Source organism: Xenopus laevis, chromosome 6L (assembly GCF_017654675.1).
Source record: "Xenopus laevis strain J_2021 chromosome 6L, Xenopus_laevis_v10.1, whole genome shotgun sequence".
Taxonomy (NCBI): domain Eukaryota; kingdom Metazoa; phylum Chordata; class Amphibia; order Anura; family Pipidae; genus Xenopus; species Xenopus laevis.
In genome coordinates, this window is record NC_054381.1 from 136,512,668 (window position 1) to 136,529,163 (window position 16,496).

Consider the following 16,496-nt stretch of genomic DNA (forward strand, 5'->3'; position numbering starts at 1 on the left):
TTCCCTTTAACTTCACGTCTATGGGAAAATATTCATTTTAAGAAGCAAACATTTTGCCCCATTATGGAATACTGTATATTGACTTATTCCACTGCTTGAACTTGATGTGAAAATCTGGCATAACATTCCCGTGATTCTCTGTTTCTCCTCATCTCCTGCTCATGATTGGCTGGTAAAGTAATTGCACAATATTGGTGAAAGTTTGGTGAAAGATAGGCAAAGTAATTGCACAATAACAACAGTATAACGGGCGTGTATTTCCCAGTCTATGGAAGCATTGCATGTTCATGAATATAATGACTGTACTCTATTTGCAGGACTTGCATTTGCTGTAATGTCGTCAGTCCACCCAGTATTTGGATTATACGGATCCTTCTTCCCTCCATTAATATACGCAGTTTTTGGCATGGGCCGCCACCTTGTCACAGGTAAGTACTGACTGCAGGATACAGGTATCATATACAATTTTCCTTTCCTAATCCCAGAAAAACAGGTACATAGAATATTCTGTGCCACATTGTTAATCAGTTAGCAATTTCTATAGTGCTGCTGCGTCACTCTAGCAGGTCTGATGCACAGCGTTAAAGCTGACATTCAACTAAAATTAATGTTTAGCATGTGCTCAAGACTCTAATATCCATGTTACTTTGCAGCTGAGTGATTAGTGTCATTATATTCTTCTGCTTCGTTAGTCAAAAAGCTACTTCGCCTATAGAAATATTCCTTGTTGCAAACGAAATATTCCTTGTTGTGACGTCACTTTTGGCTCCGCTGCCTCTGGTCCGAGATATTACCTATAAGATCAGGGTTTCATACAGGTACAGGTGTAGGATCTGTTATCCAGAATTTTCTGGATAGAGGATCTTTCCACAATCTGGATCTTTGTAGCTGAAGTCGACTAAAAAAATCATTTAAACATTAATGTAACCCAATAGGATTGTTTGCCATCTAGTTAGGATTTATTATATCTTAGCTGGGATCAAGTACAAGGTACCATTTCAATACTACAGGTATAGGATCCCTTATCCGGAAACCCGATATCCAGAAAGCTCCGAAGTACGGAATGGCTGTCTCCCATAGACTCCATTTTATCCAAATAATCCAAATTTTTAAAAATGATTTCCTTTTTCTCTGTAATAATAAAACAGTAGCTTGTACTTGATCCCAACTAAGATATAATTAATCCTTATTGGAAGCAAAACCAGCCTATTGGGTTTATTTAATGTTTAAATTAATTTCTAGTAGACGTAAGGCATGAAGACCCAAATTACGGAAAGATCCGTTATCCAGAAAACCCCAGGTCCTGAGCATTGTGGATAACAGGTCCCATACCTTACAAGAAAGAGGAAATCATTAAGAAAAAAAAATTAAATGATTTGATTATAATGGAGTCTGTGGGAGACTGCCTTTTGTTTTTCGGAGCTTTCTGGATAACATGTTTCTTGTAAAGGGATCCTATACCTGTATAATAGTGATGTGCGGGCCGTGGGTCGGGCGGGTTCGGGTCAACCTCGCACTGCTCCTCGCGGGTGGCAGGCTTGTGCGGGTTGAGCTATTTTCTGCTCTCCCCGCCCGCACCTTCAAATGCGGGCTTCCGGTTTTATAGTCTTGTGTCTGCTCGCCCCTTTTGTGACGTCATCGGCGGGACGGCGCGGGTCTATAAAAGGACCCCGGAAGCGTGGGTGCAGGCTGGAGCAGGGCGGGTTAGGGTCGGGTGCGGGTCAGGAAAACCCTGACCTGCACATCACTACTGTATAAGGGTATGGAACAGGAGCTTGGATCTGCCTTTTATTCTATTCTTCTATTCAATGTGCAGATTGCATTATGACACCCCAGAATTATTGAGTAACTGGCAGCATCTTCGTTCATCGTGCCGGCCCCTTCCCGCCCAAAATCTTCCGGTCGTGGGTGGGTCCGGGTTGAGCTCTTCTCCTGCTCTCTCTCTCCGCCAGTAGCCTATCGCTGCCGGTTTCCCGATTCCGGCCCCTAAATTTATAGACTCACGTTCTCTCCCGATCCTTTTGTGACGTCACTGTGGGACGGGCACGGGTCTATAAAGAGATGGAGAAAGGCGGCCTTGCCTGGGTGCGGGTTGGGAGGGGTTCGGGTTTAGGGTCGGGTGTGGGTCGAGAATTTCTCAAGTGGAGGGATCTATGATAGACAAAATGACATAAAGGAGTCGAGAGAAGGTACAAGAGAGGTGTGATGGTGGAATGGGGAACAGGTTAAGTGCTAAAATCACTGGGTTGAGAAACCTCGGTTTAACTTCTCGGGACCAAATTCACCTTTACAATAACTTTTAGTGTGTTATAGAATGGTGAATTCTAAGCAACTTTTCAACTTGTCTTCATTATTTTTATTTTATAGTTTATTTTATAACTCTTTTCCTTTTTCTTCTGACTCTTTCCAGCTTTCAAACAGCGGTCGCTGACCCCATCTAAAAAAGTGTAAATCTGTAAAGCTACAAACTTATTGTTATTGCTATTTTTTATTACTCATATTTCTAGTTGGGTCCTCTCCTATTCATATCACAGTCTCTTATTCAAAGCAATGTATGGTCACTAGGGTACTTCGGACCCTAGCAACCAGATTACTGAGATTGCTAACCAGAGAGCACTATAATAATAATAAAAAATGAAAACCAATTGCAAATTGTTCCAGAGTATCACTCTCTATATCATACTAAAAGTTAACTCAAAGGTGAACAACCTCTCTAAGGAAAACCCCTAGTGATCAACAGAATGATGGTATGTTGATAATAATGTAATATTTATAAGTCCTCTTTTCTTGGAGCCAAACATGAAGTGTAGTGGGGGAGGACTATGAGATACATAGGGGCAAATTCACTAAAGGAGGAAGCGACTAACACTAGCGTTTTTGTTAATTCGCTGATTCACTAACGGACACTGGCGTAAATTCGCTAGTGTTACTTCGCACCCTTACGCCTGGCGAATTTGCGCAATGGACGTAACTACGCAAATTCACTGCCGCGCAAATTTTTCTGAACGCTACCTTTTACGCCAGACTTCCTTCGCCACCTCAGACCAGGCGAAGTGCAATAGAGTAGATAGGGATTGCTTCAAAAAAAGTTAAAAATTTTTCTAAGTCCGAAAAAAACGCTGGCGATTTTTCTTTTTTTATGGGTGATATGCTGAAAAAGATCGAAACATTTTTTGGGGCTCCCCTCCTTCCCCCCTACATTTCCTAACTCATGGCACCTTAACTATACAGTGGGCACATGTGTAGGGCAAAATAAAAATGTTATGTGCTGTTTTGAAGGTTTCCCAGGCTTGTGTAGTGATGCTACATATACCTCCATTGTAACTTCAATTTGGCGCCGTATGCAAATTAACCATCGCTAGCATAACTTTGCGTAAAATTTGCTTGGCGAATTAACGCTAGCGCAACTTCGCAACCTTACGCTTCCCCTGAGCGCACCTTCGGATTTTAGTGAATTTGCGTAGCTCTGGCATGAATACGCCTGGCGAAGTGCGGCGAAGCGGACGCTGGTGCAACTACGAATCTTAGTGACTTTGCCTGATAGAATCAGTAGGTTCCGTAGAAGAGTGTAGCTGGAGAGGATCCATGTGGATATGCATACAGTCAGTAAGTCAGTCAGTCAGTCAGTCAGTCTGCATACTTCAGAGCTGTAGGGATTAGCAGGACATGACAGTTTGTAGACATTACAGCAAAGAGACTGCAGGGCCTTTATAATATATATTTATGTATAAATGCTCCTATTCATGCCTTGCCAGTCTGCCAGCATATGTCAATTGTGAGTACCGTACTTATTTGCCCCTTTGTGTTTGGTCTGTAGGAACATTTGCCATCACGTCCCTGATATCGGCCAGTGCAGTTGAACGGCTGGTCCCTCCGTACAGCGGAAATGTCAGCAACTCTTCATTGGGTCCTCTGGGCTTATCGGATTATGAGATGCAAAGAATTGGCGTTGCTGCGTCTGTTACCTTTCTAGGCGGAATCATTCAAGTAGGTACCCTGTATCATATGTGTGTATGCACATTATATTCTCTTGTTAAATCACACTTGCCTCTTTTATGTAACGTCATTCACCTGATTATACAGGTATGGGACCTGTTCTCCAGAATGCTCAGTACCTGAGGTTTTCCAGATAAGGGGACTGTTTGCATTTCATGCCTTAAGTCTACTGGAAAATATTTAGATATTAGTTAAACCCATTAGGATTGTTTTGCCTTCAATAAAGATTCATTGGGGGAATGTCATGTTTCGCTAGCGCAAAAAACCTGCGAAAAGACGCTTGCGAACATTAGCGACCATGTTTGCGTCCTTTTTGACTGATGAAAGATCTCAACGACTTCATTGCAAACTTTGCAAACAAATGTTTTTGCAGCGTATGTAATTAAAAGTCTTTTTAGCGTCAAAATATTTAATGAAACTCAAACCTTTGCTTAGAGAAAATGCGCAATGTAATATTCGCCAGCGACTGATTTTACATTGCGAGCAGTGCTCAATAACGCCTGCGACTTTTAATTGCATTCACCCCATTATATCTTAATTTGGATCAAGTACAAGGTACAGGTATGGGGTCTGTTATACAGAATGCTTGGGGCCAGGGGATTTCCTGGATAAGGGGTCTTTCCGTAATTTGGATCTTCATGTCTTAAGTGACTAAAAATTAATGTAAACATTAAATAAACCCAATAGGCTGGTTTTGCTTCCAATAAGGATTAATTATATCTTAGTTGGGATCAAGTACAAGGTTTATTATTACAGAGAAAAAGGAAATCATGTAAAAAAAACTGGATTATTTGATAATAATGGAGCCTATGGGAGACGCCCTTTTCGTTATTTGGAACTTTCTGGATAATGAGTTTCCTGATAATGGATCCCATACCTGTACTAACCTAAGAAGGAAGAGTGTTTGAAAAATATACATTTTTAACCTGCAACTTTCCTCGTGAGGCAACTTCAGCGACGTTGGAAAAAGAAGTGCTACGAATTGCCATCCGGTGATTTACATTGTAGCCGGCAGGAGGCAGTTTGGGGAGATTAGTCGCCCCGAAGAAGAGGAGATTTATATCTGGGCGACTAATCTCCCAGAATCTGAGAGTTTGTCTCTGCCCTTAAGCAACAGTAAAACATGACATCAAAGCACCCGATTTTGTCACAGCAGCCTTAAAATGGCTCTTTTAGGGGATTCCAAAGTCAACGGGGTCATTTTTTGGAGTCATTACTCGAATGCTTCTAAAGCAAACAGAATTTTATGACCAAACACTGTTTCTTCTTGGAATTTTTATGAAGCATATTATCCAAATTAACATTTGTTATGAGTTTCATATGAAAATGTTCACTTATGCATTCTTTTTTTCTTTTTTTTCCATTTCGGCGGCGTAAGATCTTTTTTTTTTCAAGTTTTAAGATGTGTGCAGTATTGTTACAGAGGAATTTATAAGCTCATGGCGGTGTTTGTTAAAGATTAGACCTCAGTGCAGCACTCTTTAGTAGGTACACACAGTGGCAATGCTCATATGCGTAACTGTATATATATAAATATGAATGTATAGACTGAAAACTCTACTTAAAGTGGCAGGAACAGTAAAACAGAAAGTTTTTGTATTGGAAAGTATGTGACTATAAAATACTGCACGAGTTTGTTTGGTAACAGTAGAGGAAAAGCAAATCCATATGATGCCAGTAAGTTATGATCATTCTGACATTCCCAAACAAAATGACAGACACTTTTGGTTCAAAGGGCTGAAAGTCCAGTGAACTTGATTAACACTGTAAGTCAGTATGAAGTTAGGAACATGTAGCATCCTATGTTAGTACCTCATCAAAGGCTTGCAATGCTCCTAAATATTGCCGTGTTCAGGGGTGCTTCGCCAGTGAGGCAAGTTGAGGCTGTCTCCTCAGGCGGCAGCGCCCCACTAGGTACCAGGGGCAGCAAAAATGCTGCTTCTGGTACTTTAAGAGCGAATTTCCGGGGGAGGGGGCAGCAGCAACTGCTGCTGCCTCAGGCGGCGGAGGGGCCACGATCGCCCCTGGCCGTGTTTGTCTGCTAGGGGCTATAATATGTGCAGACACATGGAGCAGAAGCAGATATCTGCTCAAAAATGCATTTTGTGTTTCTGTGCCGATATTTGCTCCATGTGTCTGCACAAAGGAAACTCCATGCCTTTTGGTGCACAGACTTGACGGGTGGCTTAGCACAGTTTGGCACAGAAAATTTAGGCGGAGAGAAGCTGTGACTATGCCTCATGTGCCATTAGCCTTATTGTAAATGGGGCTCCTTCATAGATTGTAGCATAGATTACCTGCCAAGTTTTTGTCTTGTAAGAGTAGGCTAGACAAGTGTAGTGATGACACACAGGGCATTCTGAGGTGCTGCACTTAAGGCCCTTACAGGGGTGCCCAAAAGGTAGATCTGGATCTCCCAGTAGACCTTTAGGTGGTGATCAGTAGATCTCAAGACACTGCTTGTCTAAACAAAAAGCTTATCTAAATCACCCTCCTGTTTTATGCTTTTCATTCAGATATTTATGTTAAGGTTACATAAGAAAAAGTTGATTAAATATAAACAATATATATTCTCTCATAAATCAATATAATATTTAAGTAATATTTTCCATGGAATAGAATGCTAAAGGTGCGTTTATGGATGTAGATCATAATTGGACAACATCACTTAAAGTAGACCCCGCATTAGTAAAGTATGGGCACTCCTGATTAATGGCTGACAGGGAGATTTGTTGTCCGTGATATATTGGTGGTACTATGGCGACAACTCTTCCCAAATGCTTCTCCACCAGGCAATATTTGAATTCGCTGGTGGTAAACCCAACATGTCACGATACACAGTAAAAAAACGAACCCACACTGTGGCGTTGACTAGCTGCTATAAACATCCTTGTGTCAGCGCCTAGTCTAACCCACATTCTGGAGTTGACCAACTGCTATAAACGATAAAAAGCTAATATTTGTACGCAAAGAGAAAGTGAAAAATTGCCAGTCCGCGATTTGGCTTTAAAAATAATTATTACAAAAAATCAGGTGTTAGTACAATACTTTGGCCAAACTTTGAGCCTACGCGTCACAATGTTGCCCGAAGTTTCCTTGTGAGGCAACTTTGGAAAAACAAAGGGTAGGTTTTTCCACAGGCGATTGAAAATATTGCTGGCGGAGAAGCATTTTTGGGATAGTTGTTGTCCAAAGAAGTGCCAATTTATCGCCGGTGACAAATCTTCCCCTCGGCCATTACCATTAAGGGGCTGCTCAGGGCCCCATAGCAAGAGTGATATACCAGGGCAAGATGAGACAGCAGCCGTAGATTGTGACAGTAACTCTATATATCCATGTTGCCCAACCTGATGTCTTTTGTTTGTTGATCTACATTGGCCAGCAGCTACCTGTGAGTTGTAAGAACAGCTGAAGAGCCATGGGTCAGATAGTCCTGAATCATATAGGACATACTCATGGTTATGCCTTTGGCATGCTTCTGGAGTTACATTAGGAGAAATGCCTCCAACACAGTTATAAAAATAAATACAAGTGATCTCATTTCAAAAACATATTTTATTGGTAGTCTCCCCAAACAAAAATGTCACCCTTCTCCCTTGAACATAAGCATTTTTAATGCCAGAGCTGGCAAACCCAAAGTCTTGCAAAGCCTAGGTAAAATCATGTTTGATGGGCTTGTCTGGCTTGAGATGTAATAAACTATATACTCTTCCTGGGACTAACAGGTGCATTTTGCGGTGTAGGTCTTGTAAAAGTTGTTCCTCCTACCCCCAATCTGTTATTTTACACCTCTGTATTTAATAAATGACTTTGGCCAGACTAAAGTATCGTTTAGTGAATAGGGCCACGAATGCAATGTTAAGGTGAAGAGCAGTTTATGGTTCAAGAGGCATTTTTAAGACCAAATAAAAAGAAAATGATTGCAAGAAGAAAGTGGAAAGTATGATTACACATATGAGAGCAGTTTCATTACAGTTACAGATACCTCTTTATACTGAGACTTTGAAAAGTGCAAAGTTTATATAAGGCTGTAGCTGTGATAAGATTAGAGACAAAGGACACAGAGGAGTCACAGATATAACAGGGTGTAACTTAAGGTGCTTGAAGCTATTGCAGATAGTAGTTTTTTTCTCTTGCATGTGAACCTTTTTTTTTTACTTGTTTTAGGAATTTGTCAGGCTTTAGACTTGTGATATTTTCAAGGTCGGAAAACAGAAATATGATGCTAAGTGAATGTGAGCGCGTTCCCCCAGGCACTTGTATAATGATAGCCGCAAATGAGAACGTTCTCACTTCATAAATATCTTGGGCAGATCGGGGAGTTTAACCTGTCCTAAACCAACTCTAATACAATTGCTACAGAAAATAGGAATGAGGTATTATGCATACATTTTGCATTGCATTTATCCTGTGATGTGTTTTGGGGATATTATACATAAAATTGGTATTGCATTTATCTTGTGATGTGTTTTGGGGGTATTATACATAAAATTGGTATTGCATTTATCCTGTGATGTGTTTTGGGGGTATTATACATACAATTGATATTGTATTTATCCTGCAATGTATTCTGGGGTATTATACAAGTAACTGCACTAATGCAAGAAGGCAACCGCACACCCAGGCTCCTTCACATGTACAGTCTGGTGCATAGTCAGCCAAAACGTTGTATAACGGAATAAATGCAGGGGAGATCCCGGCATTGCAAGAGTCCTGTGTGCCGGTCAAATTATACATTAAATTGGCTTTGTCTTTATCCTGCAATGTAATATGGGGTATAATACATAGAACTGGCACTGGATTTAACTTTTCTTGTGTTTTGGGCTAATATACATAAAATTGGATTGTATTAATACAATCAGCTGTACTGGGATCATTATATATGAAATTGACACTATATTTACATTGTCATGTGTTTCACACATTAGTTTTTTTTTTTGGCTATTGCACATAAAACTGGCCCACCAATTAACTTTGGTTTAAAAACCACTTGTGCACTTAAATTATTTGCTATTTTCTATTATTAGAAGAATCCCATTATTAAAGAGGATCGGGAAGGCCCACCCAGTATGGTATAGGGGCCACATTTTGGGTCCAGATCCATGCTTTACATGTGGAAATAGAAAATAGAAAATTTCATTTGTAGCATATACAGCCATCTTTTTACAGTTGTCTGAAGCAACACCCTAATAGCCATTGAGATTTTTTAAAATATTATCATACTTTTTATAAATAATGCAGAATCTTCAACTAAGATCTTGGATCTTTCCTGAGCAGAGCAACATCAGAACAGTTTGCTGTTTTCCTTCTGAGCATATACAGTATATGGGGCAAATTCACTAACATCCGAAAATTCACCAGTGACGGCTTCTCTCACATCGCCAGGCGTAGATTCACCAGGACAACGCTAATTCACTAAAATCCGAAGTTACGTCCAAGGGCGCCGAACTCTGGCAAAGTTGCGCTAGCGTTACTGCGCCAATTGAAGCGAAGTTGCGATATCGTTGGCTAATTTGCATACGGCGGGAAGTTAAAGTTGAATGGACGTATATGTTGCAGCAAATACATTACATTACACAAGCCCAGGGAACCTTAATAAAATAAAATAAAGTTGTTATATTGCCCTACACATGAGCCCAGTGTATAGTTTATGTATGGGGGATTCCGGGTACCCAACAAAAAATTCACGATGTTTTGCAGACTATCACCCTGAAAAAAGCAAAATACGCCAGTGTTTTTTTGGGACTTAGAAAATTTTTCAGCTAAAAACTGAAGAAGCCCTATACATTCCATTGCACTTCGCCTGGTCTGAGCTGGCGAAGGCAAGTCTGGTGGAACAGGTAACATTCAGTAAAATGGGCATCTTAGTGAATTTGCGAAGTAACGCTCCTTCGCCAGAGCGAAACTTCTCCTGGCGTAAGAGTGCGAAGTAGCGCTAGAGTCTATCTCCTTCACTAGCAAAGTTACACCAGCGCCCGTTAGTACATCGGCGAAGTAACGAAATGACGCCCTTTAGTATGTCTCTAATCATACAATCAGAGGAACTGACCAGCAGGTGGCCCCTGTTGTACAAAATTCATTATATTAGCAGTGAATAAACAACTCAACAGAAAACAGAAAAAAAAAATCACTGTGAGCCAGTGGGGGTACCTCTGCTCAGTGGCAGCTAAATGATTGTATCCTAGAAGGTCTGGCACAACAATAGATTTAAATATAAATAGATCATCATTTGAAAGCATTAGAAGGCTGCACTGATTGTGTTTAATTTAAATGGTTATGGGCAGTATTTCTGTTTAATCCGTACAAGAAGAATATAAAGCTGTGCTTAGCTATTAAGGCTGGACTTCCTTTAAGTGCAAGAGAATGTATGAATATGCTATTGTGGACTCAATGCCATTTTTATTAAAAGATAAATGAAAGGAAGAAGGAGGTTCATATTAAAAAGCATCTGGGCCTGTACGGGCTTGTTGTAAAACAGCAGAATATTGCCTCTCTGGTAAGAACATTTTATTGTGATTCAACCCAAAAACTTTCAGCCAAAGATTCTCCAGCGAAATGCAAAGCTTGGATCTATCTCACCAATCCCGAAATACATACCTTTTAAAATGTTCTTCCAAAGATGAAAGTTTAAACCAGTGCTCACTAGACTTCATTGTTGCAAAACAAATATTTTATCATTTTCTGCAGAGTTTAGACATGTGCCTTCTTCAACAAAGAGCAGAACGTTAGCTAAATGCAGAAACCCTGTACCATATACAATAGCACCTGGCCAATGAATTAAGGAGTGCTGGTCTTATCTGAAATGTTATTATTATTATTAACACGTATTTATATAGCGCCAACATATTACACTGCCATTCAGTAATAAGTCTGTGACTAGAACATTGAGCATGAAATGCGTTAGGCTTTTGTATAGAACATTTTGCTAAATACAGTTTATTTTTATTTTTGACCTTTGGATTCTGTGAGCACCTTCCCTATCATTATTATATTTGATGTTTTTTGCCTGCATAGGGTTTTAGGGTTGGTGCATCCAGACTCCATGACCCACAAGGTATTTGACAACTAAAATGTAAAAAATAATTGATGGTGTGTTTGCAGGATCAAGTTCACCTTAGACCACCATAGCAAATTTAAATAGTGCTAAAAAAATGTTTAAGGTTGTTAATTACTGAATTGAGTGCCGCTAATTGGATCTTTGGTTTCTCCCTCTCTTCTATTTAGATTTAAATGGTTGAGAGTATTTAATCCCAATGCTGTGTAGATCTAACTTAAAGTCCCCATAGACGCGACGATTCTTCTTTGGTGAATGACCGATTTCAATGCAGTCCGTCAAATTGTAATTCGAACGATCGTACATCTTATGATTTTTCGTCCGACATCTGTCAGAACATTGATTGGCCAGGTTAAAAAAACCTTTATCTGCCCCAGTGCAATCTATCTATGTTTGCGGGGACAAGCAGGCAGCTACTCTTCAGTGTTGCTGGCAATATCGCCTGAAATGGTGTTTTTAGTTGATGGACACATCGTACATTTCGAGATAATAGTGGTCTCACGATAACGATTGGATCTTTTAAAAATCTTTACATCTATGGCCAGCTTAAGAGAACATTTGGCAATGGCACAAAAAGTTTAGTCCAAGAAACACAGAACACCTGGGTTCACATGACACTGACACTGCACATGACACTGCACCTTTCATTCAGTGGCTTAACTAAGACCCCGCAATGCAGGGGGACCCCGAGTCTACATGGGCCCCCACTGCCATCATGCACCACAGCCTGGAATGATGCAAAGCAATGGCCAGGGCGTCTCTTTTATCTTCAATAGTGGAGGGAGGACAAAGTGAAACACAGGGTGGAGGTGGAACAAGGGGGAACTTGAGCAAGATGATTGGAAGCCAGGGAGTGAGACCGAGGGAAGGGCTGGAGAGGGAAAAGAAGAAAGGAAAGGGGAGGTCCGGATAGGGTGGGGAAAAAATTATTTGCGCTCCTTTGGTCTGGCTCAGTTAGTTTAGAGCCAGCAGCAGTGAGAGACAGTCTCTGTCCTGGTCTACAGTCTGCAGCATGGGCAGGAAATTTTTTGAATTTTTAAATAATTTGACAGTCCTGACTGACCTGTGCAACTTGAATTTTTGGTGGCATAAGACTGGACATAGGTAGGGCTAGTTTTATATTGTGGTGGACTATAGTGCCTTCTTGATAACTTTTTCCGTTATTTTTTATTCTGTTATTATTATTTTTTTCTTTTGCCTACATATATTAGGAGCCTTGTTCTACCAGAAGTTCAGTCAGTCAAATCATTTTTTTGAGCACCTAGGAGTGTTTCTTGTTGTAATTCAATGTCAGTGAGTTCGAATAATTTCTAATTCACCTTCAGTCATTCCAAATAATTTTATTCAGCATCTAGGAGTGTCTCTTGTAGTTCTTATTCATCTTCAGTCAGTCTAAATAATTTTTTTGAGCACCTATTAGTGTCTCTTGTTGTTCTAATTCAATGTCAGTGAGTTCGAATAATTTCTAATTCATCTTCAGTCATTCCAAATAATTTTATTCAGCATCTAGGAGTGTCTCTTGTTGTTCTAATTTATCTTCAGTTAGTCCAAATAATTTATTATTCAGCATTTAGTATAGTGCCAATTCATTACTATAATCTAAAAATGTCAAAAAGCTCACATGAATATTTAAGTGGTGCACATAAAATAAAACTAAAAGCTGCTAAGCAAGAACAAGTGAAAACATTAATCAAGATAAATATTATATTTCAAGAATCTGTCTCAAGCCAATCTTCCACCTCACAAGAAAACGTTAAAGAAATAATATGTGAATGTGGATGGGGCTTTGAAATAGTTCAGGAAACACTGGTTAATGACACAGTCACAACAGACTCTGAAAAAAAGTGAATGTACTAATAATTCAGATGGAAAAGGTGATGTCCAAGAGTCATTTCAAAATCAGTTATTCAATATAAACAGGGGTCTGTTTTCAGACAAACTAGATGATAATATGAAATTAAAAATTCTCTCCATTTTAACCTTGTAGACCTTATTTCAAAAATATTCAAAAACTGAACTTTTAGCAGTGACTATTATTATACCCCCAAAAAAATAAGGGCAAACAATAGAAAGGTTATGGCTCTGTTATTCCCCTACTTTAAATGGTGTATATTGTGAGCCATGGTGACTGTTTTCAGATGAGGAGCCCTCTGATACTTTTCCACGAAACGATTGGCAGGGATAGAGTAAAAAAATGAAAGTGCATGAAATAATTACATCACACTTATATGATTTCCTTTTGCACAGTACACGGAAACAGAATAAAACGTTGCATTCTTTTTTACATGAGGGCTTTGATAAATGGACTAGCGTTATGTCAACTTGCTTTCTGGGTTCATCGGCAGAATATTCGAGAAATAGGAGAGCAGACTGGCAATTTTCTTAATATAATTTATATATCCCATTATGACCCTTTGCTTAAAGTACACTTATCAACAGGGTTGGACTGGAGCATTGGGGGCCCACCGGACCGCAACCAAAAGGGCCATCCTCCCGACTTTTCGCTGTGGGCCTCCTCCCGACTTTTAAAGTATGTCCCCAGTGCGCATGCACGAACAGTGGTGGGTTAACAGTAGGGATGCACCGAATCCAGGATTTGGTTCGGGATTCGGCCTTTTTCAGCAGAATTCGGATTCGGCCGAATCCTTCTGTCCGGCCGAACCGAATCCGAATCCTAATTTGCATATGCAAATTAGGGGCGGGGAGGGAAATTGCGTGACTTTTTGTCAGAAAACAAGGAAGTAAAAAATGTTTTCCCCTTCCCACCCCTAATTGCATATGCAAATTAGGGTTCGGATTCGGTTCGGTATTCGGCCGAATCCTTCGTGAAGGATTCGGGGGTTCGGCCGAATCCAAAAAAGTGGATTCGGTGCATCCCTAGTTAACAGCACAGCACTAATCGGGGAAGCAGGTCTGGTCCGGCAGGAGCCCATGAGGACCAGGGCCCACCGGGTTTTTTCCCATTGTCCCGCCGGCCCAGTCCAACCCTGATTATCTAATGAGGCAAAAATAAATACAGCAATCCAAAATAAAATGACCGTTCTGTTAAGTGACTGTTTATTGCAGGAAAATATTAAGACAAATTAATCAGCAGCCTTTTTATTCCATCTTAGACACAACTGCAGACATATCAAAAAAGGATCAGCTAAGTGTGGTTGTAAGATATTTGGCCACAGACCACAGTGCAGAGAACTTTGAAAATGAGGTCATAAGAATTCTAAATGATATAGGTATAGATCTTAAAAACTGTAGAGGTCAGCGTCAGTGACGGAACTAGGTGGCCCGCCCCCCACCCTCGTCTGTGCGGCGCTGCAGCCGACTCCAGCCAGCGTGATTCCCGGGGGGCCCTGCGGGGGTGCGGGCCCTGGCCCAATTGCACCCCCTGCTCCCCCGGTAGTTACGCCACTGGTCAGAGTAATGATGGGGCTGTCAACATGAGTGGAAGATACTCAGGCTTACAAGCTTGTATAAAGAAGCATGTGCTGCACACAATTTAAATCTTGTTCTAAATGATTATGTGAAAAACATAGTTACAATTTTATGAAGAAGTTGAGAATCTATTTGAATTTTTCAGCAGCAGTGCTACTCTAATGAGTGCCTAAAAACATTGCGAAAATGAAAATTGAATATAAGCTTCAGCATACTGAAATAAGTTGCTTTTTCTATATAATCAATTAAAAATTCTGTAATCAAGTTTATCTCTCTCAGCATGTGTTATTCTGTCTTCATGCAGGAGTTGGGTGTCATTGACAGTTAGATCCAGGCCCGGACTGGCAATCTGTATGTTCGGGCAAATTCCCGAGGGGCTGCTTTATTTTTAGCTCAAGTGGGCCGCTCGCAAGATTTTTAAGAAGTAGAACATACCCAAGAGCGCGACTGCTCCTTTAAATGCGCAAAGCAGGGCAGAGTGGGCGGTGATTCTTCAGTCATGAAACCGGAAGCAGAAGCAGTGGCAGCGCCGGACTGCTCCTCAGTCCCCCGCACGGCAGACTCCTGAGCTGCCTGTCTGCTTATTTATTGCCTTCTGCAGACAGCGGTGGGGAGAAGCAGCAGACGCAGCACAGAACTGTGCTCCTACTTTGTTATGCTTTCAGTAGATTGACTTCAACTACTGGGGGAGGTGCACCTTTCATCTTAAACTGTATACTGAATTAAGCAAGTGAGTGGTTACTGTAATCTAATTTTTTTTTATCGTGATCCTCATCAACTGTGAGCTGATTGTAATATTTAGCAGCTTTTATCACTAGATTATAGGTGAAACTATTCTATTCTATGTATTGGCTCTGGACAAGAAATAAATGTTTTGAATGATATAACCCTATCCAAGTTGTGACAAAATAAACGACAGGAAACATAAGTTAACCCCTCACTTCCTTCACCTTCTAAGCTTTCATGTCTTCTTTTTCTTCTACAAAAAGAAAAGTACCATCTAAAAATAAAAGGTCCCAGTAACAAATAAAAAAATAAATTGACAAAGCAACAGTAACAGCCCCAGCTGGAAAGTGACTTACTTACTTATACTACCCATTATAGGCTCATTATAACATCTATAACTAAGCAGCAACTAAAACTGATGTTGATGTATGACCTTAAAAATATACACATATTTAAAGTGATAAACATATTACTAAAAATATAATCATTCAAGTACTCTCTACCAAGAGTTAGTTTGTGTGTTGAGATCTCCCAATTAAAACAGCAAACAGCAAGTATTCCTACGAGTTACATTATTTTCAATGCCCACGCACTATGTGAGCAATGATGCCCTGTGTGACATAGGTTGGACTGATGTAAATGACAAATAACCTGGGTGCCCCTGCCCTACTGTAAATGATAAGGATATTAGAAGTCACTGAGGGGTTTTTCTGTGACCATATAAAGGCACAAGGCTGCAGGCTGAATTATACAGGGAACTCTGAGCATCACTCATGTATTATAAGGGATAATGTACCCCCTACTGTAAATGATAAGGATATTAGAAGTCACTGAGGGGTTGTTCTGTGACCATATAAAGGCACAAGGCTGCAGAATCTTTCACATATTTTACATTAATTACACTTAAGTGAGAAAAGCAGCTCTTTATGCACATACTTTTTTGCAGTTTTACCCCAATATATGAGTGGATGAGTTACATGTGGGCTGCTTTGATCTTTTTGCCCGGGCTGCTTTTTACTCCCAGTCCGGCCCTGGTTAGATCCAATATATCCTATAGGGGGGCTTCCTTTTGCCTAGAAATTATATTAGAGCTCACTCTGTTACAATCACCAGACATCATGGGGCAAATTCACTATGCGCCGAAGCGCCTAACGCTAGCGTCAATTCGCTAACGTTGGTCATTTTCGTTACTTCGCAAGTTCACTAACGAACGCTGGCGTAAATTCGCTAGTGTTACTTCGCACCCTTACGCCTGGCGAATTTGTGCAACGGACGTAACTACGCAAATTTA

General features: G+C 40.4%; 1 protein-coding gene across 3 annotated transcripts in view; it reads left to right on the forward strand.

Annotated features, from left to right (window-relative positions):
• slc26a7.L (solute carrier family 26 (anion exchanger), member 7 L homeolog) overlaps positions 1 to 16,496 on the forward strand; it is a 61,180-nt gene that overhangs the window by 9,055 nt on the left and 35,629 nt on the right. For all 3 annotated transcript variants that reach the window (XM_041566546.1, XM_041566547.1, XM_018268126.2), the window contains exons 3-4: positions 318 to 428; positions 3,818 to 3,987. In XM_041566546.1, the coding sequence (XP_041422480.1) occupies positions 318 to 428; positions 3,818 to 3,987 (281 nt within the window). The remainder of the gene's footprint in view (positions 1 to 317; positions 429 to 3,817; positions 3,988 to 16,496) is intronic.